General features: G+C 38.6%; 1 protein-coding gene across 1 annotated transcript in view; it reads left to right on the top strand.

Moving 5' to 3' along the window:
* Nucleotides 1–24034, top strand: part of LOC139477374 (ubiquitin-like modifier-activating enzyme 6) — a 109377-nt gene that overhangs the window by 16846 nt on the left and 68497 nt on the right. Inside the window, exons 6-8 of the mRNA XM_071259936.1 lie at nucleotides 12385–12496; nucleotides 17367–17447; nucleotides 17724–17846. Coding sequence (XP_071116037.1) covers nucleotides 12385–12496; nucleotides 17367–17447; nucleotides 17724–17846 — 316 coding nt within the window. The remainder of the gene's footprint in view (nucleotides 1–12384; nucleotides 12497–17366; nucleotides 17448–17723; nucleotides 17847–24034) is intronic.

The following is a 24034-nucleotide window of genomic DNA, read 5'->3' as shown; positions in this document are numbered from 1 at the left end:
ATGTTAAAACAAAAAACAAGTTGCAGAGGTGCTCTGTCATGTCTGTCAGCATGAACTATATTCATGAAAAAGTGTGAAGTCAGTGACTACAGCCAGTGGTCTGAGACGATGTGGTCCAGCTGATAATGGCACACATAATTATTTTAACACTAATAATACATGATGTGCTCCTTGGGGACACCAGAACCAATAGTTATGCCCTTGATAAACTTTGTTTTGCACGGAGTTGTGTCTTAAGGTTATGATATAACTGTTTCAAAATTTAGAGTAGCCCTGGCTCGTTTCAGATGTAGTTCACACCAATTAAAAATAGAAACAAGAAGATATGTTCGGCAACCAAGAGAACTGCGAGTGTGTGGATTATGTAATTGTAAAACTATAGAAGATGAGTTATGATTTGTAATGCTCATAATGTTGTTTGGGAAAAATTTATTTGTCAAAGATTTTATATTCACCCATCTCGTTATAAATGTAATCAGTTGATGCCCTCCTCTGATTCATGTACAGTTTGAAATCATGCAATGTTCTTAAGACAATGTGAATTGAATTAACATGCCGTATGTCCCTGTGTATAAGGCGAGTTTTTTGTACCTCAAATTAGGGGGCTTTCAAGGGGGGTCGTCTTATACACAGGGTTGAAGAGTTTGGATGTTTTTCCCCCCAACACAGACATAACTGTGAGCACATAACACTGGAAATACCATGGCAACAAATCTGTAACGAAGTACACAAACTAATCATGTAATTACACTGGTTATAAAAAACAGTTCATTATATATCTGGACGTACGTTTGTAATCTATTTTATTACTTTTATTCAACATTTCATTCAATATTGATTATTTTCATTTCGGCAAAATCACATGTGAAATGAACAGAAGATCGCACAACTCACCGTTATTTACAGCAACCACGGTCATATTTCCGCTATTGACACCTTGAAACAAACTTTAGTGGATAGAGAATGGATATATAATAAATGCCATACTTTGACTCGCTGAAAGTCATATTTGTTGTTGTTGACTATTATTTGTAAGCATAAAGTTTTCAGTTATCGCGAGCGCAGAAGCATCGGCGGTGATTGGTCAAATTGTTCCATGCGAAAAAAATATCCGGCAATAGTGATCATGGTGTACCAAAGTGCTACGCTTAAGGTTATTTATTTCAAATATATAAAGTAAAATACTACTAAAATACCATGATATTGGAATAAGTTATTCCGAATCAAATAATCGTTTCAGATTCAGTTCTTTCGATTATTGTATCAAAATTCTTTAAAGTTATATTATTGGGTAATTATTAACCAAATCACTGGTAGATTCAGAGTGTACAGCTGAGTGCTACTTCCAGCTTAGTTTAGGAGAAAATATACTTGGTAATCTTAATCTCTGCATATAAAACAATGCCTATCAGAACAGGAAATACAATTTAATCAGTAGATGATCATGTCTAGTGTTTTTTAAACTCAACTTTTAAATTTGTATTGACCAAGTTTAATTGTTATGATCTGTTCGTTTCCCTGAATTCACTGAAGGGAAATGATGTAATTTTTTTCTGTGGAAGACAAACACGTTTTTATTGCAAATGTAGGGATTGTGTATGCGCTGGTGGCGTGCTTCATTCCGATTCGCTTTATAGACAGGGTATATAAATTAGCATCAATTTTAAAGGCTTGTACAGGGGGATCATCTTATATGTGGGGGTCGCTTTATAGAAGGCGATATACGGTAATATATGTTAACCTCTCTCTCCAATATGACATGTCCTCAACCTATACCGGTTTAGTATATATAGTAAGCAGATGGCCGCCTCACATTTCTTGAATTATCAGTGGCCTTGTGGTTACAGCATCGGCGCATCATGCCGAAGACCCGGGTTTGATTCCCAATGTGTGAAGCCAATTTCTGGTGATATTGCTGGAATATTGCTAAAAGTGGTGTAAAAACATACTCACTCACTCACTTTCAAGTTAGGGAAGTATTGTTGGTTGAGTGCCAGAAGTTTGCTGTGCTGTGGCATGTCTGCTGGTCATTGGTTCTGATCTCTCATGTCACACCATCTGTCAGCATAATACATGGTTGAACCAATAGGTAAATGTCTACAACCTGTGTCAGTTGGGCTTTCTTCAGATATTAGGTTGATAGGTAACTGAAATATTTTTCAAAAGGGTGTTGAACTCAACTTCTTAACTTTGCTTTCATACAGCAGAAATTGTGACTCTAGTCAACTTGATTTTACAGGGAAGTATATAGAGGATATTATATGAGTGTTCATGTCATATTATGTTTACGACAAGAGTGTCTAAATCTTGGAATTTTGGCATGAGTGTGGTAAACATAGTATGACATGAACAATGTCATGTTATGATGTTCTATTTATTACCGAAGAAGATGTCTACATACAGAGAAGAATTTGAGTATCTACCTATAAGAACAGCAAGTTGCAACAGCAGTGGAACCACAATTTGTCAAATGATTTCAATATTCTTCAGCTATGACGTTGTTTCTAGTGTGACGTCATTCCGACCTCATGTCACAATAAGATTCGAATGACGTCAACAATGCTGTCCAGATGACGGAAACAATACACTGTTGTCTCGTGACATGATATGACCCTAGGGCACATATGATTTCTATGCCCGATATGTTTGCTCTCGCACGTAATAAATTTATTTATCTTCTGACCAACATAGTCCCCAAAACACCAGCTTGCTGTAAGTGCTGATTAAGAGGAGAATTTTATGATCACAAGGTGTGACCTGTGATCATGCTTACCCCTCCCACCCCAGCCCACCGTTCCCCTACATTCATCACACTATATAACTATATCCACCTTCATGTGTCCGTGATCATGCTTACCCCTCCCACCCCAGCCCACCGTTCCCCTACATTCATCACACTATATAACTATATCTGCCCTCATGTGTCCTTGATCATGCTTACCCCTCCCACCCCAGCCCACCATTCCCCTACATTCATCACACTATATAAATATATCCACCTTCATGTGTTCGTGATCATGCTTACCCCTCCCACCCCAGCCCACATTCCCCTACATTCATCACACTATATAACTATATCCACCTTCATGTGTCCGTGATCATGCTTACCCCTCCCACCCCAGCCCACCGTTCCCCTACATTCATCACACTTTATAACTATATCCGCCTTCATGTGTCCGTAATCATGCTTACCCCTCCCACCCCAGCCCACCGTTCCCCTACATTCATCACACTATATAACTATATCCACCTTCATGTGTCCGTGATCATGCTTACCCCTCCCACCCCAGCCCACCGTTCCCCTACATTCATCACACTATATAACTATATCCGCCTTCATGTGTCCGTAATCATGCTTACCCCTCCCACCCCAGCCCACCGTTCCCCTACATTCATCACACTATATAACTATATCCACCTTCATGTGTCCGTAATCATGCTTACCCCTCCCACCCCAGCCCACCATTCCCCTACATTCATCACACTATATAACTATATCCGCCTTCATGTGTCCGTAATCATGCTTACCCCTCCCACCCCAGCCCACCGTTCCCCTACATTCATCACACTATATAACTATATCCACCTTCATGTGTCCGTAATCATGCTTACCCCTCCCACCCCAGCCCACCGTTCCCCTACATTCATCACACTATATAACTATATCCACCTTCATGTGTCCGTAATCATGCTTACCCCTCCCACCCCAGCCCACCATTCCCCTACATTCATCACACTATATAACTATATCCGCCTTCATGTGTCCGTAATCATGCTTACCCCTCCCACCCCAGCCCACCGTTCCCCTACATTCATCACACTATATAACTATATCCACCTTCATGTGTCCGTGATCATGCTTACCCCTCCCACCCCAGCCCACCGTTCCCCTACATTCATCACACTATATAACTATATCTGCCCTCATGTGTCCTTGATCATGCCTACCCCCCCCCACCGCAGCCCACCATTCCCCTACATTCATCACACTATATAACTATATCTGCCCTCATGTGTCTAGTATCATTTGCTTGATAACGGTGTTAGAATCTACACCGAAACGTCGCCCAATTGTAATAAAGAACTTGCTCATCCATAACAATTTTGTCTTAGTTACCATTCCAACTTCTAAATGCCACTCAAAGAAGTTCAATGCCTCTCAAAGAAGTTGTACCAGGTGGAATAGGGGAATACCAGACAAAATTATTGAAAAACAGTTCAGATTACAGTAGAAGTGGAAGAAGTGGTATATTTTGTTATGTTCGATGTCACATGTAGGTTTGGACAGAAAACAGTATTATATAACTTCTTCTATTGTTAAACATATATGGTAAGTTCCAAATTCAGTTTTAATGCTTACCCCTCCCACCCCACTACAGGTAACATTGGTATGTGAACATGAATATTTTATGGTGTATTTGGATGCACAATGAAATATGGCAAGAATGCCCTAATAAATCTGTTTGATTGTGCACTTGGGTTTACTTTATAGGCCTTATGAAATAAAATCATTTTATTTTGTGGCTGAAGTTTGGTATGACCATGATTTAGACAAAGCCAATGTTACACAGTATACTGCAAGGTTTCAAATGAAAGAAATCAGTGATCCATTCAGAGCATCTGTTCTGATATTAGATGAATGTATTCAATGCTATTGTGTTCATATTTTCAGTCATTGTCAGAATATGTGCAGCATTTATGTGTTTTTATGCATCTCTGTAAGATGCTTGTTTGATGCTAATGCTAGGCATTGAAACATCCTCGTTGAAACAACCTCAAGTGTGTGATGATTTGTGGCTGAGAAGTTCTGAGCCTAACTGCTATGGATGTATTATGTAAAATAATGTCCATGCTTACAGGCTACATTTGACACGAAATACATGACCAGGTAGCAGCTTTCTGTAGGCATACAAGTGACTAGGTATTCTCTCTTGATGAAAATGGACAAATGTGGCTACCGCATGGTCACCAAGTATCTCCAACGGACATGTGTCAACTTTAGGGGCAGATGCTCCTTCTCTTCGCACTATTAACAGGTGGCCCGGGATGTCCGGGAGGGGTCGCGAGAGCCTTGAAGATATCCAAGATCAGGGTGACCTTCAACTGCCATCACTAAGGAAAATGTTGATAAAATACATGGATTATGGATGATTGATGACACACCACATGACACATAGCCAATACAGGCGGCATCTCTCATGAGAGAGTTGACAACATTCTGAGGAATGAACTGGGTTTTCAGCATGCTGGGTTCCCTAGCTTCTGACTTCTGATCAGAATTGTTCCAAGTTCATCATCTCTAGTGAGAACTTACGCCCAGTTGATTTGTTGAGTGATTGGTAACCATTGAGTCTTGGGTTCACCACTATCAGCCTGGACCTAAACAGCCGTCAAAGCCGTGGAAATATCTACCATCTCCTCTGACGGAAAGGGCAGTCTGTTCCATCAACTGGCAAGGGGATGGCTTCAGTGTTCTGGGATTCCAAAGGAATACTACTGATGGACTACCTCCTGAAAGATGAGACCATTAATGGCAAAAATCTAGCTGATCTACTCAGGCAACTGCATCTGAGAATCAAAGGCTAATGATCGTGGAAAACACACTAAAGGGGTGTTGTTCCACCAGGACAATGCACCTGTGCACAAGTATGTAATCACTAGATTTGTAACCGTCTGTTTTCTGAATTTGCCATGATTTGGAGAAAGAACTGCCTGGCAAGAGTTATGCCAATGATGAGGACGCTATTTGCTGTGGAGGACTTTTTACACCACCAGGAGGAAGCTGTCTACACCAATGTGGTGCGGGCACTCCAGGATTGTTCTATGAGGACTTCGAAGGGGATCATGTTGAACAAAATTAGCAATCGACACATTCCATCATTATGAGGCTACCCAGCCACCCACTGTATAACCTTGAGCAACTAAAAGTCCATTTTCTCTTGAGTGTGGCTGAAACACACATAGGTGCGCATCCATATCTACTGAGATGACAATCCATATTTAGTGTAGTGTCTTAACTGTGATATGCGGTCATACCCATTGTCTGTCCTGTGATATGCTGTCATACCCATTCTCTTTCCTGTGATATGCTGTCATACCCATTGTCTGTCCTGTGATATACTGTCATACACATTGTCTGTCATACAAAGTATCTATACTGCCATACGTATGGATGCACAGTTGCCTGTTCCAAATTGGAGCACCAGACATTGATTTCTGACAATGTTGTGAGACTATCTCCCAGCAGTGGTTGGCACCGTGTTGACACAATGTGTGGCGTTGGTTGTTGCCCACAATGCATGGTCTCTGACTTGCATGCTATGCATATTGCAGTGGATGTCTCAACAGACCTGCAACAACATGATTGTTCCTGCCAAAATGTCACCATGCCACAGCTTTAGCTCCTTTGTTCAGCTTCAGATCAAATTGTGGAGCAGCAGCACTTGGGGTTGAAGAAGTTTGTAAACAACCCGATTAATAAGAATTCTGCCATGAAATTGGAAAATACTGAAGTTTGATTGGTCAATCAGAGGATTCAAATCACAATAAACCCCCTCTGATTGAAATAGCCGTATTTGATAGCCGCATCACAGCCGAAGCTAATATTTTTAGGATAGTACTTCTTTTAGGTAATTATATGTACAATTATAGATTGCAAAATTCAAAGTTACAGTAACTACAATATTTTTAAAGGATTGTTTGGCAATACATATCGTGCAGAAAACATGAGACAACAGAGAGCTTGGAATTAGGTGCTTTTCTATGTACGACTGTGACATCATATCTTTTGCATCACAGTGAGCAATATGACATCATAATAGTGACATATTGTGTGGAAGGCTTGCTTAGTTTCCTTTAGGGGTGTCCACCTCATGTCAGCTTATGATGTTGCTGTGTGTGATACATGCTTTGGGTGCCTGTCATAAGTTCTAGTGAGTATTACGGTGTAGACAAACTGCTTGAGCATATAGAGTGTCATATTTTGTTTTACTGATTATGCATAATAAAAAACAGGAAGTGATGTTAAGCACATATTCCACACATAACATACAACAAAATAGCCATACAGCGATAATATTGAGTTGCCTGTCCTTGAGTTGCTAATGACAAGTTCTTTGTGTTTACAGAACTCGGTAAAGAAAATCAGCATCGATCAATCCTAATTGATGTGTTATAAAAATTGAACAAAGAACAAGAAACATTTGGCATATGATATATTTAATAGGTTAGTAAGAGTGTGCCATTATGATCTATTATTTATTACTTACTGCGATAATATGGTGTAGCATGCTTCAGGTGAGCTTCAGAATGGTTTTCCGAAACTCAACAATACCAATGTGAGCATGTGGTAATTGGCAGCAGCACCTCTTGGTGAGCTAGCAAAACCCTGCACTTGTAGTTTGAGAATTTGTCATCAGGGTGGCATAAAAACAGTGATGTAGCCTTGGTTCTGTTTGACTCATCAGCAGCTTCATGTTAACAATGGAATAGGAAGAACATATGGAGGACGACCCACTGAGTTAGAGGTCTCTGTGGAGGCATACACCCAGTTGTCTGGGGAACACTTTCTCCCCTACCATTTCCATCCAGCCTACAGGGGTCCTGAGTGAATACCAGTTTGCGCTGTAGGCAACAGCATAACAGTTGTCATGGCAATGGTTAAAGCAATCAAGTGTGGGCCAGAAAGTAACAGTGGTCGATAGTATGAGTAACAGTCAATGTTATCAGAATAGTTATATACTTAAGGCAATGCTGAGAGTAATTCTTTAATTGTGGCGCCCTCTCATTGTGACACTCTCCCAAGTGATTGTTTTTCATGGTGGCCCATCGTCTAAGTTGCCTCAATGGACATTCAGAGTTGTGTCGCTTAGGTGTGCCAGAAACCTATGATTGTCTTTTCAAATATAAGATTCGCCCTATTTATGTTTCTAGGTTTGTCAGCACCTTATCCATGTTTGTGGGTTTCACCAAAGTAGTGAAAATCTGCATCAGGTTTTTCTCCCACATCACACTGACATCCTGGGATATAACTGAAATACTATTCAAAATAACATTAAACCAAACTCACTCACTTTTATTCATGCCAGCCATTATGTCCACCCAATCCCCAGGAGGTGTGCTCCCACAAGAAGCGTGGCATACTGGCACCCTGAGTTCTACCTAGGAATAAAGCCTTAAAAAACCCTTCAAAGGCCCATATCAGAAACATGTCATTGGAATGTCTACCAAAGCCTACCCAAGTATAACTATCCCATCAATCAACAAGCCAATCTTGACTTATTTCTTATTACTACAGGGTTAGTGAAGCATTGCACAAATATTATTCTACAGCTGTAGTTTGTAAATGTCAAGTTCTGTGAGTTAATTCTTTAAACAGCTGACAATACATTGACCCACAGCTCTTGCATCATTTCAAAGTTGATGATGCAGACACTGCTAGTTAGCATATCCATCATGCTGAAATAATTGTTTGACAACTAAAATCCTTAATCCCATTCAATGATAAATATAGATTACTTTCATCCAAGTGTGTCCAAAATTACTTCAGCACTGCAGACTGAAGATATTCCTGGAAGTGTTCCAACTTGTATGATGCTCGGGATGACCAAGGGGAATTATTACAGTGTTCTCTTTTCCATCCAGAGACACTCCAGGGGCTTTGGCCTTGATTAATCTATCACAAGTTCACTTAGGATAATGTATTGTGCTTAATGTTTCTGAGATGATTAGACCATTAACGGTGCCCATAATTATCCTCTTATGGTGGAGGTTGAGGAAGCATCAGTGTATGAATACAGACTTATGGTTATACAAGCGCAACACTGTATTCCATGTAGGAAGTGTATCATTGCCTGGTTTTCTCCAAACTATTTAGGAAATGTCAAGCTATTGTGTGTATATATTTCCATTGAGAAAATGGCTGGGTAAGAGTATTCCTGTTAATTTTGTCACATGCCAGTTAAGGAATGGAATGTTTAAGTGTGAAGCAGTGGATGCTTTCACATATTACAGGTTCTTGGTTCTTTCACAACTGTATGAGGTTATTTGTTGATCATACTTGGACAAACATATATCCCAGCCACAACAATTGGATATTATTCTGTGGAATATACACAGAGGGAATTTGATGAAAGTGAACCAGTCTGCCTAGTCAGTGACCTTCTCAGTCTCCCCAGTCAGTATTTATTTCAGTCCCCCTACTCAGTAATATTTCCAGTCTCACTGGTCAATGATCTTCTCAGTCCCCCTACTCAATAATATTTCCAGTCCCACTGGTCAATGATCTTCTCAGTCCCCCTACTCAATAATATTCCCAGTCCCACTGGTCAATGATCTTCTCAGTCTCCCTACTAAATAATATTCCAAGTCTTATGGTCAATGATCTCAGTCTCCCTACTCAATAATATTCCCAGTCTCACTGGTCAGTGATCTACTCAGTCTCCACAGTCAATGACCTTCTCAGTCTCCCTTACTCAGTAATATTTCCAGTCTCACTGGTCAATGATCTTCTCAGTCTCCCTACTCAATAATATTTCCAGTCTCACTGGTCAGTGATCTTCTCAGTCTCCCTACTAAATGATGTTCCCAGTCTCACTGGTCAATGGTCTTCTCAGTACCCCTACTAAATGATATTCCCAGTCTCACTGGTCAATGGTCTTCTCAGTCTCCACAGTCAATGACCTTCTCAGTCTCCCTACTAAATAATATTCCCAGTCTTCCTGGTCAATATCATTCTCAGTCTCCCTACTAAATAATATTCCCAGTCTTTCTGGTCAATATCCTTCTCAGTCTCCCTACCACATAATATTCCCAGTCTTCCTGGTCAATATCTTTCTCAGTCTCCCTACTACATAATATTCCCAGTCTAACTGGTCAATAACCTTTACAGTCTCTGCAGTCAATGATACTCTCACTGTCTGAGTCTCCCCTGTCAATGCTATTCTCAGTCTCACTGTTTATGATATTTTCAGCCTTCCTACTCAATGATATTCTCAGTGTTTCTGGGCAATAATATTCCCTGTCTCCCCAGTCTATGATATCCTCAGTTTCCATACTCGAAGATATTATCGGTCTCCCCGGCAGTGATAGTCTCAGTTTCCCTGGTGAATAATATTTTCAGTTTCCCTGGTGTATGTTATTCTCAGTTTCCTCAGCAGTGATATTCTCAGTTTCCCTGGTGTAAAATATTCTCAGTCTCTCCGACTGTGATATTCTCAGATTGCATGGTGTATAATATTTTTAGTTTCCCTGGTGTATAATATTCTCAGTTTCCCTGGTGTATAATATTCTCAGTTTCCCTGGGTGTGATATTTTCAGTGTCCCTGGTGTATAATTTTCTGTTTCCTCGGCAGTGATATTCTTAGTTTCCCCGGCAGTGATATTCTGTCCTCTGGTCAAGGATATCCTTGCTCACCCAGCAAGGGACATTCTGCCTATTCCATAAGATCTGCCTGATTTTCTAGCTGCGATTGTGTTTATAACAAATTAACATCGGGCTTGAAAACTGCAGGGATACAAATTAGCCTGAAATAGTTACTGGTCTGAATAGCCTTATAAACATAAGGAAATACAAGTCCTCATGTTCTAATGACCCTTTTACTTTCTTTTTGACAAACTGACTCTGACTCCTGCTAGTGCCAATTTGCTTGGGTAGAAAAACCTCTTGATTTTATGATGTTGAAGATGAGGATTGTTGCGGAACATCACCCATCTTGGTGCATCAATTATTCTTCCAGACAAGGGGGTTATCGTTTTTCTATTGATTTCAGGATGTGGTTCTGTTTGCAATGGTGCCAAAGTGATTTAAATTCAGATCTGGAGTCAAGAAACTTGAACAGTCGAACTGGTTTTATATGTTTCCACTTAGATTCCATGTCCTCTGATGTATAAAACCATTTGGTGAATGACAGAAAATATAGTTAGTATATGCATGTTTTTATAATGTAATTTGGGGAATCTTTTAGGCAGAAGGAAGTAATTTGGTAAGCGATATGTGCTGAAATCTGCTGATGAATTTACTGAATTTCTGGAAACCATCGTTCCTGCGCAGATGATTAGGAACATTTAGGTTATTAGCAGGATTTTGCCATTTCATTAAAAAATAAGAATGGATCTAAATAATATCCATTTCTAATGGTAGGGCGTCCTCCCCATGCATGGAAGGTCGGGGGTTCGATCCTAGTATGCGTCATACCAAAAGACATTAAAAGATGGTACTTGTTGTTACCCTGTCTGCGCTTCATTAAGGTATAAAACAGGGACTGGTCGGCTTGGAGTCAGTATACTATGTGTGAGTGGGGTATTCATGTTAAGCTGCAGAAAGGGATCTCATTGGGCTAACACTATAAAATCGGCCAGACTAGTACAAGCAGTCACTGACACAGCATGGATGCACAGCATGGACACACAGCATGGACACACAGAATGGACTCTGTACGCACACACACACACACACACACACGCATCGCACCACTCACTCACTCACTCACTCACTCACTACATGGATACCTGGTTTACATCCTGGCATGACGGGATCACCACATGGCTGCAAGAAGATAATTCTTAATTGCCATTCTTACTCCTGAGTAGTCCTACAGTCCTGCCAGAACAATTACTCACCTGCAGCCTATTTTGGTTGCCACTAACATCTATTATTTCACTCTTGTTCAGGCCAAATTGGAGCACAGGATTATCTCTAATTAGTAATCAATGTTGGAAAAGCTCTTGCATCCTATAATGGCCACATTGTCGCTGTTACCTAGTTACTGTGCTCTGGCCTATGGGTTGTGTTATTAAACTTATTATATTTCTGTCAGATAATGCAATTATTGGTGCTGGATTGACACATTGTGCAAGTGTACACCCAGTAGATCAGTATCTGCTGTAATGTGCTTGAGTCTGGACAGATGAACATCACTTAGTTGTGGTCAACATCGGATGCATATTTCTGGTAAGCGTTCCTGATACAACAGTGGCTTCTTCAGGTGGCATTCAACAATGTGTTTGTTGATGAAATAATTGCAATCATAATGAGAGATTTCATGTAATTATGTAAAATTTTAGAAAAATTATGTATGCCTTATATTGCTACTTAAACTTGTTTTTAACTGTTTACTATTCATCATTATGTAAATCATCATTTGATGGTAGTTGATGCAAATGGGAAACACGGTTTTCTGATTGGGGAACACCAAAGGCCATAAGACCGCGGAATGTTCTGGTCACACCCTGGTTCTCACTGCATAATTCATACTATTGACATATTCAGTACATTTCTTAAATGAAAGAAACTCATGAAGCATTATGATTCTCACTCACTCACTCACTCACTCACTCACTCACTGATACTAACAACAGAATGTAGAGGTTGCTTTTCACCCACAGAGCTGAGGCCTGCTGTTCCCGCCTGTCTGAGCTGAACCCCTACGTAAGCGTGGACACCCTCACTGACAGTCTGGATGAGCACTCTGACTTGTCCTACTTGAAGCTATTCCAGGTGAGTGTCCAGCACAAGTGCTATGTTCTTGGAAACTTTCTATGTTTGATTGTACAACTAGCCCTCTGTAGCTCTGCAGACACCTGAATACTCAACATTCATAAGGATCACTTATTTTATGTAAATGGGTCCATCGAAAAAATGTTCCATTAGGTAGAGCAAAATATAATGAAAGCCAGTGTTGTTTCCTTCCAACAGAATGAACGGAAAGTTGTTTGTGGCATATTTCCAGCGTAAAGATGTGAAAGCTTATTATGATGAACTGCAGTTGTCTTGCAGCTATTCTGTAGGACGTGTGTTTTGTTTGCAGTGCTTAGCAGTACATGTAAACATGAAAATATATCTGTCGGTGACCGATCATTGGACAAGCTATTCAGGTTTATGAATAGAATTCCTCCAGTTCTATGAAAGGAATTTACCAATTTCTAGGCAGGTCTGTCTGTATATGATCACATAATGACACAACATTTGTTATATGCACACCTGACTGAAAGTCAAGTGAGCTTATGTCATGGGCTGTTTGTCTCCTCAGACACCACTGGACTAGTTAAACGGAAACATCACATGCTTGTTTCCAACAGTGATGGAACAAATGACACCCCTTTGTGTTCAAGAGATGTACCTCCATGGCAGCTCTATTGAACAACCTATTTATGGCCTTTGACCTGCCATTTATGTTTAGAGTATAATGAAATGTTGCCCTTGGTTAGTCTTTTCTGACAGTGCCAGACTGATGGAGCTGTGGCATGTATGGTTCTTCTTGTGATGACATCATAGAACACACCACCTTCTTGAATGCCATTCAAACAGTTCACATCATACTTTGTTCTAATCATTACAGTTTAGTATTTACTCATAACATATTTCAATATGACTGCTGACAACAACTTAGTTTGTTTGTTTGTTGTTTAATGCTGTACTTAGCAATATTCCAGCTATATGACGTGAGTCTATAAATAATCGAGTCTGGACCAGACAATCCAGTGAATGACATCATGAGCATAAACTACATATACAGGTGAACGACAGTGCCATTAACTATATGAGGATTATGTTTGGTGTTATGTGAAGGAGTGACAGTAGTGTGCAGACAGCCTTTGCTCAGAGTGTAGCATACATTCCAGTCTTGTAGATAATGCTTATAAACTGGTATTTGTGTATAAATGTCATTTTCATCCAAGTCAGCACTTTAAGACTGCCAATGTAGGGCGATGGTGAGTGTTAATTGGAGTTTTTTGTGATATAATTGCCTCATGAATTATGCACTAACTTTATCCCATTGTAAACATTAATACCAGTGGATACTGTTATGTAGCTTGATACTAGAATAATCACTTTGAAGCTCTGATTTAAGTGTTTTGGGCCACACAATTCTATTTGTGACAATTCATTAGATTTGCAGAGATTAAGCACTTTGTTGATGAACACGTTGTGGTATTAAAAAATGGTACAATTTTGAAAAAGAATGAATGACAATTAATAATTGACAAGAAGATTGTCAGGGCGCCAAGGGACTTCTTCTTGCAGACTATTTGACCTTGATCCAGTTTGTTTGGTTCAGTAATACCAGCTTCCCTATCACTGCATGGTTTCGTGGCACAACATTAAATAGTCGTGAGTATTCTGCCCGCCCGAGATAGTGGCGCAGGATCAGGTAGTCATGAGTCAGTGGTCAGCGAAGCCTCTCATCCATCCCTCTGTCTGGAAGGCAGCATTAATGCTTGAGTCAGGCACCATTTGTTGATTACCCTGAGAAGTGCAATTCCCACCACAGGTTGTACATTACAGATCAATGTCGACAACAGGCCCACAGATCATGCAACACCAATAATTAACGAGGCTCTGGCTTCATTTCAAAATAATTTCTCTTATCCTTCAGGCAACTTCTTAATTGTATCAAAACAGATCCTTTGATGGCGTGATAAAACGACTCCTAGTTTAAGAATTCTTGGATATCTACAAACTGCTTTTGGTTTTCTTTGATGTCCTCAGGAGCAGTTTGAAGGGAAGCAAGATTTGACTAAAATTAGATTATCAAAGTTGTTTAAAAGTAAACATTTTACAACACCATTTTCCCAAATGTAGGAGATTGGATCGTCTGGACAACTTCCAAAGTGCATTTGATTGCTGAAATTTAGATAATGTGATCTCTTTGTCAAGTAAATTTAAGTCAGTGACATTAATCATCTTCAATGGGACTGATTTGGTGAGCATTTAGCACCCCATCAAATACTGTGTGATGCTTGAAACAGTCCTTGATAACTGATACTGCTGTCCTTCCCTAACCTTGTTGATAGTGGCTGTGTCATAATTAGCATTTTTTGTAGATGAGTCACTTTGTTAAACACACCAGGTCAGTTAATTATCGCTTAATAGGACCACTGTAAAGTAGCGTTTGTGACTGGTTGGATCATTATAATATCACAGAGTAAACTATGCTGAGCTATAATGATATCAGTGATTAAATTGCATATGGTTGTTATGGTATCAATGATAAGACTATGATGATGATGATGATGATGATTATATCACTTCGAGAAATGTGATGATCATTATGATATCACTTCGAGAAATGTGATGATCATTATGATATCACTTGGAAAACTGATGATCATTATGATATCACTTCGTAAAATGTGATGATGATCATTATGATATCACTTCGTAAAATGTGAGGATGATCATTATGATATCACTTTGTAAACTGTGATGATGGTCATTTTGATATCACTTTGTAAACTGTGATGATTATCATTATGATATCACTTTGTAAACTGTGATGATGGTCCTTATGATATCACTTTGTAAACTGTGATGATGGTCATTATGATATCAATCACTTCGAGAAATGTGATGATCATCATTATGATATCACTTCATAAAATGTGATGATCATTATGATATCACTTCTTAAAATAATATGATCATTATGATATCACTTCTTAAAATAATATGATGATCATTATGATATCCCTTCTTAAAATGATATGATGATCATTATGATATCACTTTATAAACTGTGATGATGGTCATTATGATATCAATCACTTCGAGAAATGTAATGATGATCATTATGATATCACTTCATAAAATGTGATGATGATCATTATGATATCACTTCATAAAATGTGATGATCATTATGATATGAAAATGTGATGATCATTATGATATCACTTCATAAAATGTGATGATCATTATGATATCACTTCAAGAAATGTGATGATCATTATATCACTTCGAGAAATGTGATGATGATCATTATGATATCACTTCGAGAAATGTGATGATCATCATTATGATATCACTTCATAAAATGTGATGATGATCATTATGATATCACTTCATAAAATGAGATGATCATTATGATATCACTTCATAAAATGTGATGATCGTAATGATATCACTGCAAGAAATGTGATGATGATCATTATGATATCACTTCGAGAAATGTGATAATCATCATTATGATATCACTTCAAGAAATGTGATGATGATCATAATGATATCACTTCGAGAAATGTGATGATGATCATTATATCACTTTATCAACTGTTATGATAATCATTATGATATCAATAAGTAGATGCAGTACTTCTTCTTCCTCTAGCTGGTGTGTCATTTGAGGCTTATTATTATCCCCCGGCAAGAAGTAGGGCGGGGGATATTGGAACACTGTCCATCTGTCCGGTTCTCAAAAGGGAACAGAGTTATGGCCCTTGCTCTATGATTTTCAACTTAGTGCATGCTACGTGAAATCGGGACAAGTTTTCTCTGAAACTGCTGAAGTTAAACGAATGAAACTTAGCATGCTCATCTAAGAGATACTTGTCAAGACTGAGTTTGAAAATTGGTCCTGTCAATTAATTTTTTACAGAGTTATTGAACTTGCCCTGTGTTTTTTAACTTGGTGCATAGTTTGTGCAATGGGGACAAGTTTTCTCAGAAACTATTGAAGTTAAATGAATGAATGTTTGCAAGCTTATCTCAGAGATACTTGTCAAGACTTTGTTCGAAAATTGGTCTTGTCAATTAATTGTAAACGGAGTCAAAGCCATGGTTCCATGTTATTTGTGCAATGGGCGCAAGATTTCTGAGAAACAACTGAAGTAAGCTTATCAAAGAGATTCTTTTCAACACTGAGTTATTTGTTTCAGAGAAAGGGCCTTTTGTGTGTATTAATTTCATATTAAATCATTTTATCTGATGACAAAAAATGGCCCAAGTGGATATCTCTTTTTAAGGCTGTATTGGGCTCTTTTTTATAGTTTATGTTCACTGCTATATGAACAAACAAACTTCTAATGTGCCTCATGGCGGGGAATAGTGATAACGCTATTTTCCTGTTGTTAAAAGAGATGTGGAGTGCCAAGAAAGTCTGGCATCATTACTTGTATTCATATGTAGAAGACCCGTGAAGATCTGGGTTGAGAATAGATCTTCAGCAACCCATGCTTGCTGTAAAAGGCGAGTTTGCTTGTCGTCAGAGGCAACTAACGGGATGGGATGGTCAGGCCCGCTGACTTGGTTGATGCCTGTCATCGTATCCCTATTGTGTAGATCAATGCTCATTATGTCAATCACTGGATTATCTGTTCCAGACTTGATTATTTACAGACAGCCATCATATAGCTTGAGTATAGCTGAGTATGGCGTTAACAACAAACAAACGTGTGGCCGCATCAAAACAAAGATCACTTCAATTATTTTCCCTGACTGCACTGCTCTGTTTCCGATCCATGACAGTATAACATTAGACTTTAGAAAGCCTGGAAGATTTGGGGGGTTTCACGTTGACCCCCTTGTATGTGTTGGAGAGTTGAGGGACAACTCTTGTGATGTGTTTTCATCAAGTTTTGCATCCTTTTTCAGTGCATCATTCTAACAGAGTGCCCTCTGCCGGTTCAAGTGAGAGTTAACAAGTTCTGTCGGGAACAGTCACCTCAGATTCATGTAAGTGCATCGGTTTTGTACTTTCCATGGACGTGTTTGTTTTTATGAAGGAAGAAAACAGAAAACTTTTTAGATCAAACTAGGTCAACCCTTTCATTTGATGATTAATTAGTGATTACTGTGTCTTTCTTTGATACAGTAGTTTGGGCTACAGTAGTAATTGGAAGATTTGTTTATTTTCCTAGTGTTGCCTTTTAGGTGAACATTTATGAGAAATTCACATTTGTAAGAAGGATTATACATTCCAAATGTTTCATCTGCAGTGTTTGATTTCAGTTCATCTCGTCTGATGTGTATGGCGTGTTTGGCAGTGTCTTCGTTGACTTGGGGGATGAATTTGAGGTTGTTGATGCCACAGGGGAAGAGCCTAGGGAGGTGTTTGTCAACAATATCACCAAGGTAACACTTCCTTCCCATTCCTTGACCCTGGTAGGTGGTAGGGTAGCCGAGCGGTTAGTGTGTTACTCCAGTACACACTGGGGCCAGGTTCAAATCCCATCCTACGACACATTTGTCATTCTTGATATACCATAATTCTCGAAATCTGAAGTCATATGTATTTGCATGCTGCTGATGTTATTGTTTGAAAGGTTCTGTGGACACGAAGTAGATGATACAATGCTTGCTACAAGGAGTTGTGTGTGGTTCATGTCACATTGTGATAAATGTTACTTCAATGTAATTGCTTTGTGAGAGTGGCATTAATACATGTGATCAATCATCTCTGCATTATCACCTTGCATCTTTGTTTAACAAGGCTTGATAACTACCGGTCAGGTGACATTTAGTCTGCAGTAGTAGCCAATTAGTGGAATATATATTTCAGGCACATTTCCAGAAAGTGGGTATTTGTTTGCGATGTCTGTACTGTCATATGAATGTAGCTATCAGTAGAGAAGATGTATGCCTGCAGATGATCGTGAATATATGTCTGTACTGTCATATGAATGTAGCTATCAGTAGAGAAGATGTATGCCTGCAGATGATCGTGAATATATGTGTGTACTGTCATATGAATGTAGCTATCAGTAGAGAAGATGTATGCCTGCAGATGATCGTGAATATATGTGTGTACTGTCATATGAATGTAGCTATCAGTAGAGAAGATGTATGCCTGCAGATGATCGTGAATATATGTGTGTACTGTCATATGAATGTAGCTATCAGTAGAGAAGATGTATGCCTGCAGATGATCGTGAATATATGTCTGTACTGTCATATGAATGTAGCTATCAGTAGAGAAGATGTATGCCTGCAGATGATGGTGAATATATGTCTGTACTGTCATATGAATGTAGCTATCAGTAGAGAAGATGTATGCCTGCAGATGATGGTGAATATATGTGTGTACTGTCATATGAATGTAGCTATCAGTAGAGAAGATGTATGCCTGCAGATGATGGTGAATATATGTCTGTACTGTCATATGAATGTAGCTATCAGTAGAGAAGATGTATGCCTGCAGATGATGGTGAATATATGTGTGTACTGTCATATGAATGTAGCTATCAGTAGAGAAGATGTATGCCTGCAGATGATCGTGAATATATGTGTGTACTGTCATATGAATGTAGCTATCAGTAGAGAAGATGTATGCCTGCAGATGATGGTGAATATATGTGTGTACTGTCATATGAATGTAGCTATCAGTAGAGAAGATGTATGCCTGCAGATGATGGTGAATATATGTGTGTACTGTCATATGAATGTAGCTATCAGTAGAGAAGATGTATGCCTGCAGATGATGGTGAATATATGTGTGTACTGTCATATGAATGTAGCTATCAGTAGAGAAGATGTATGCCTGCAGATGATCGTGAATATATGTGTGTACTGTCATATGAATGTAGCTATCAGTAGAGAAGATGTATGCCTGCAGATGATGGTGAATATATGTGTGTACTGTCATATGAATGTAGCTATCAGTAGAGAAGATGTATGCCTGCAGATGATCGTGAATATATGTCTGTACTGTCATATGAATGTAGCTATCAGTAGAGAAGATGTATGCCTGCAGATGATGGTGAATATATGTCTGTACTGTCATATGAATGTAGCTATCAGTAGAGAAGATGTATGCCTGCAGATGATGGTGAATATATGTGTGTACTGTCATATGAATGTAGCTATCAGTAGAGAAGATGTATGCCTGCAGATGATGGTGAATATATGTCTGTACTGTCATATGAATGTAGCTATCAGTAGAGAAGATGTATGCCTGCAGATGATGGTGAATATATGTGTGTACTGTCATATGAATGTAGCTATCAGTAGAGAAGATGTATGCCTGCAGATGATCGTGAATATATGTCTGTACTGTCATATGAATGTAGCTATCAGTAGAGAAGATGTATGCCTGCAGATGATGGTGAATATATGTCTGTACTGTCATATGAATGTAGCTATCAGTAGAGAAGATGTATGCCTGCAGATGATGGTGAATATATGTGTGTACTGTCATATGAATGTAGCTATCAGTAGAGAAGATGTATGCCTGCAGATGATGGTGAATATATGTGTGTACTGTCATATGAATGTAGCTATCAGTAGAGAAGATGTATGCCTGCAGATGATCGTGAATATATGTCTGTACTGTCATATGAATGTAGCTATCAGTAGAGAAGATGTATGCCTGCAGATGATGGTGAATATATGTGTGTACTGTCATATGAATGTAGCTATCAGTAGAGAAGATGTATGCCTGCAGATGATGGTGAATATATGTGTGTACTGTCATATGAATGTAGCTATCAGTAGAGAAGATGTATGCCTGCAGATGATCGTGAATATATGTCTGTACTGTCATATGAATGTAGCTATCAGTAGAGAAGATGTATGCCTGCAGATGATGGTGAATATATGTGTGTACTGTCATATGAATGTAGCTATCAGTAGAGAAGATGTATGCCTGCAGATGATGGTGAATATATGTGTGTACTGTCATATGAATGTAGCTATCAGTAGAGAAGATGTATGCCTGCAGATGATCGTGAATATATGTCTGTACTGTCATATGAATGTAGCTATCAGTAGAGAAGATGTATGCCTGCAGATGATCGTGAATATATGTCTGTACTGTCATATGAATGTAGCTATCAGTAGAGAAGATGTATGCCTGCAGATGATGGTGAATATATGTGTGTACTGTCATATGAATGTAGCTATCAGTAGAGAAGATGTATGCCTGCAGATGATCGTGAATATATGTCTGTACTGTCATATGAATGTAGCTATCAGTAGAGAAGATGTATGCCTGCAGATGATGGTGAATATATGTGTGTACTGTCATATGAATGTAGCTATCAGTAGAGAAGATGTATGCCTGCAGATGATGGTGAATATATGTGTGTACTGTCATATGAATGTAGCTATCAGTAGAGAAGATGTATGCCTGCAGATGATCGTGAATATATGTGTGTACTGTCATATGAATGTAGCTATCAGTAGAGAAGATGTATGCCTGCAGATGATCGTGAATATATGTCTGTACTGTCATATGAATGTAGCTATCAGTAGAGAAGATGTATGCCTGCAGATGATGGTGAATATATGTCTGTACTGTCATATGAATGTAGCTATCAGTAGAGAAGATGTATGCCTGCAGATGATCGTGAATATATGTCTGTACTGTCATATGAATGTAGCTATCAGTAGAGAAGATGTATGCCTGCAGATGATCGTGAATATATGTCTGTACTGTCATATGAATGTAGCTATCAGTAGAGAAGATGTATGCCTGCAGATGATCGTGAATATATGTCTGTACTGTCATATGAATGTAGCTATCAGTAGAGAAGATGTATGCCTGCAGATGATCGTGAATATATGTCTGTACTGTCATATGAATGTAGCTATCAGTAGAGAAGATGTATGCCTGCAGATGATGGTGAATATATGTGTGTACTGTCATATGAATGTAGCTATCAGTAGAGAAGATGTATGCCTGCAGATGATGGTGAATATATGTGTGTACTGTCATATGAATGTAGCTATCAGTAGAGAAGATGTATGCCTGCAGATGATCGTGAATATATGTGTGTACTGTCATGAATGTAGCTATCAGTAGAGAAGATGTATGCCTGCAGATGATGGTGAATATATGTCTGTACTGTCATATGAATGTAGCTATCAGTAGAGAAGATGTATGCCTGCAGATGATGGTGAATATATGTGTGTACTGTCATATGAATGTAGCTATCAGTAGAGAAGATGTATGCCTGCAGATGATGGTGAATATATGTGTGTACTGTCATGAATGTAGCTATCAGTAGAGAAGATGTATGCCTGCAGATGATGGTGAATATATGTGTGTACTGTCATATGAATGTAGCTATCAGTAGAGAAGATGTATGCCTGCAGATGATGGTGAATATATGTGTGTACTGTCATATGAATGTAGCTATCAGTAGAGAAGATGTATGCCTGCAGATGATGGTGAATATATGTGTGTACTGTCATATGAATGTAGCTATCAGTAGAGAAGATGTATGCCTGCAGATGATGGTGAATATATGTGTGTACAGCTACAAGGAGTAGACTGGACTAAACTATCTGCCCGGCACCTCAGGTTCAGACAGTGGTCTTCATTTGTGACATTTAGCAGAAGTTGTGTCCTGTGATGTCACGTCACGATATGAACACACAGGTTCAAAGACAAAATGGATTGTAATTGCAGCTTACAGGATGTGTGAGTGAGATGTGTGCCTAGCTAATCCAGATTAAAGAGCAACCATTACATGATAAATTCTTCCTCAGTCCCCCAAGTTCAGTCCAGAATGAAGAGCAAAGGATGTCTGGATTAATCAGATTTGACTTGGTCGGATATTGATAGAGATCCTGATTGGTCAGACCAAGCTTTAAGTAATCTTTATGAGCACCCCCTACTAAGAGAAAACAATTACACATTTCACATTCCACATCTTCTCCTGTATAATACAGAAAACAGCTTAGAAGGGGCAAAGAATAACCTAGTAACTATTATTGAAAACATTTTAGTTTCATTGTTGTTTGGACCAGGCGTCCAGAAATTGTTTTAGGCATTCAGACATTTATGTTTTGGTCACGCCCACTTCATATTTGACAATGACTGGTGGACAGAATAACATCAAGAGTGACTTTCATAATATATATCATGTTTTCTTGACTATAGTGTGCACTTATCTTTCCATAAAACACACCACAAGGAGTTTCGATGTTTTTCCCCAAAAGCAAATTAAAGACATTTTGCCGTGAGCATGTAACACCGGATATACCATGTCAACAAATCTGTACAGACTGCCACAATGTGATCCTGTTATTACACTGGTTATAAATAGTGTTCATTGTGTATATGGACTTCTGTTTGTAATATTAAATGTTTTATTGAATTTATTCAAAACTCATTGGTATTGTTTACATTAATTTCGGTGAAATCCTGTGTGAAGTGACTCACCGTTATTTACAGCAACCATAATTACCGGGTACTGATATTGACACCTTGAAACAGACTTTAGTTTTTAGAGATTGGATACATATACATGTATCATAAATGCCACACTTTCTCTCACTAAAAGTCATATTAGTTGTAGTTTGACAATTATATGTCAACATTACATTTTGGCAAGTCTGCAGGAAGTCACACCTGTGATGGGTCAAATTGTTCTAAATGTAAAAAATGTCTGGCACACCGATCAGCTGTTCCAAAGATTTACTCTCATGGTTATTATCATTATAAATAAATATGGTAAAAGCTGTGCCTAAAATAACACGATATTGGAATATATTATTTCTGACAAAATAATAGTTTCAAATACAATTCTTCTGATCATTGTGTCAAAATTCAAAGTTATATTATTGTGTAGTTTTTAACTGAATCACCGGTACATTGGTAGAAAATGTGTGTACATGTGATTGCTATTGCCGGCTTAGTTTATGAGGAAGTATACAGGGTAATATTAAGTTCTGCATATAAAACAATGCCTAGCAGAACTATAAATACAATTTTTGGAACCTTAGATCTTTATGCTACATTTGTACCTAGAGAAATACACGTTCATGCTGTCAGATTTGCCATCCACCTATTTTAAATGCTGACAGAGTCAAAATTACGAAATATTTGCAGTATTATATACATGTACAATGCAAATGTACATTTTGTTATGATTGCGTAAATATCCAGGTGAACAATACAGACCCTTTAAAAACAAGTTTCGATACCTGCTGGGCAAACGCACTTCCTGTTTATTTCTGTAACAGACAGTTGTCAAGTGTGTCGTCTATTCATGATATGAGTGACATGTATTTCTTTGTTATCACGTAGATGCACGAGTTGAAAACATATTTTAGGTTTGAAATTATCTAGCATTTTTTTATTGATATAAACGATTAGAGATGGAATTAATATGACTGAAATATATGTACTCGCCTGGTAGGACGAGCAATTATTCAGTTCTTTCTCGCCATGCACAGGCCGCCACACCTCAATGCGAGCGGTTGAGTGGATTTTTCTAACCCTGTGAAAACAAATTTCTCAAGCAATTTTGTAAGCTTCCTGGACACATATTACAACGAATACGGTATATGAGAAATACATACAATGCATAATATAT

Source organism: Haliotis cracherodii, unplaced genomic scaffold (genome assembly GCF_022045235.1).
Source record: "Haliotis cracherodii isolate W230 unplaced genomic scaffold, xgHalCrac1.p SCAF_1, whole genome shotgun sequence".
In the NCBI taxonomy this organism is placed as follows: Eukaryota; Metazoa; Mollusca; class Gastropoda; order Lepetellida; family Haliotidae; genus Haliotis; species Haliotis cracherodii.
Note: the sequence above shows the minus strand (reverse complement) of the source record. Positions and strands in the feature narration are given on the sequence as shown.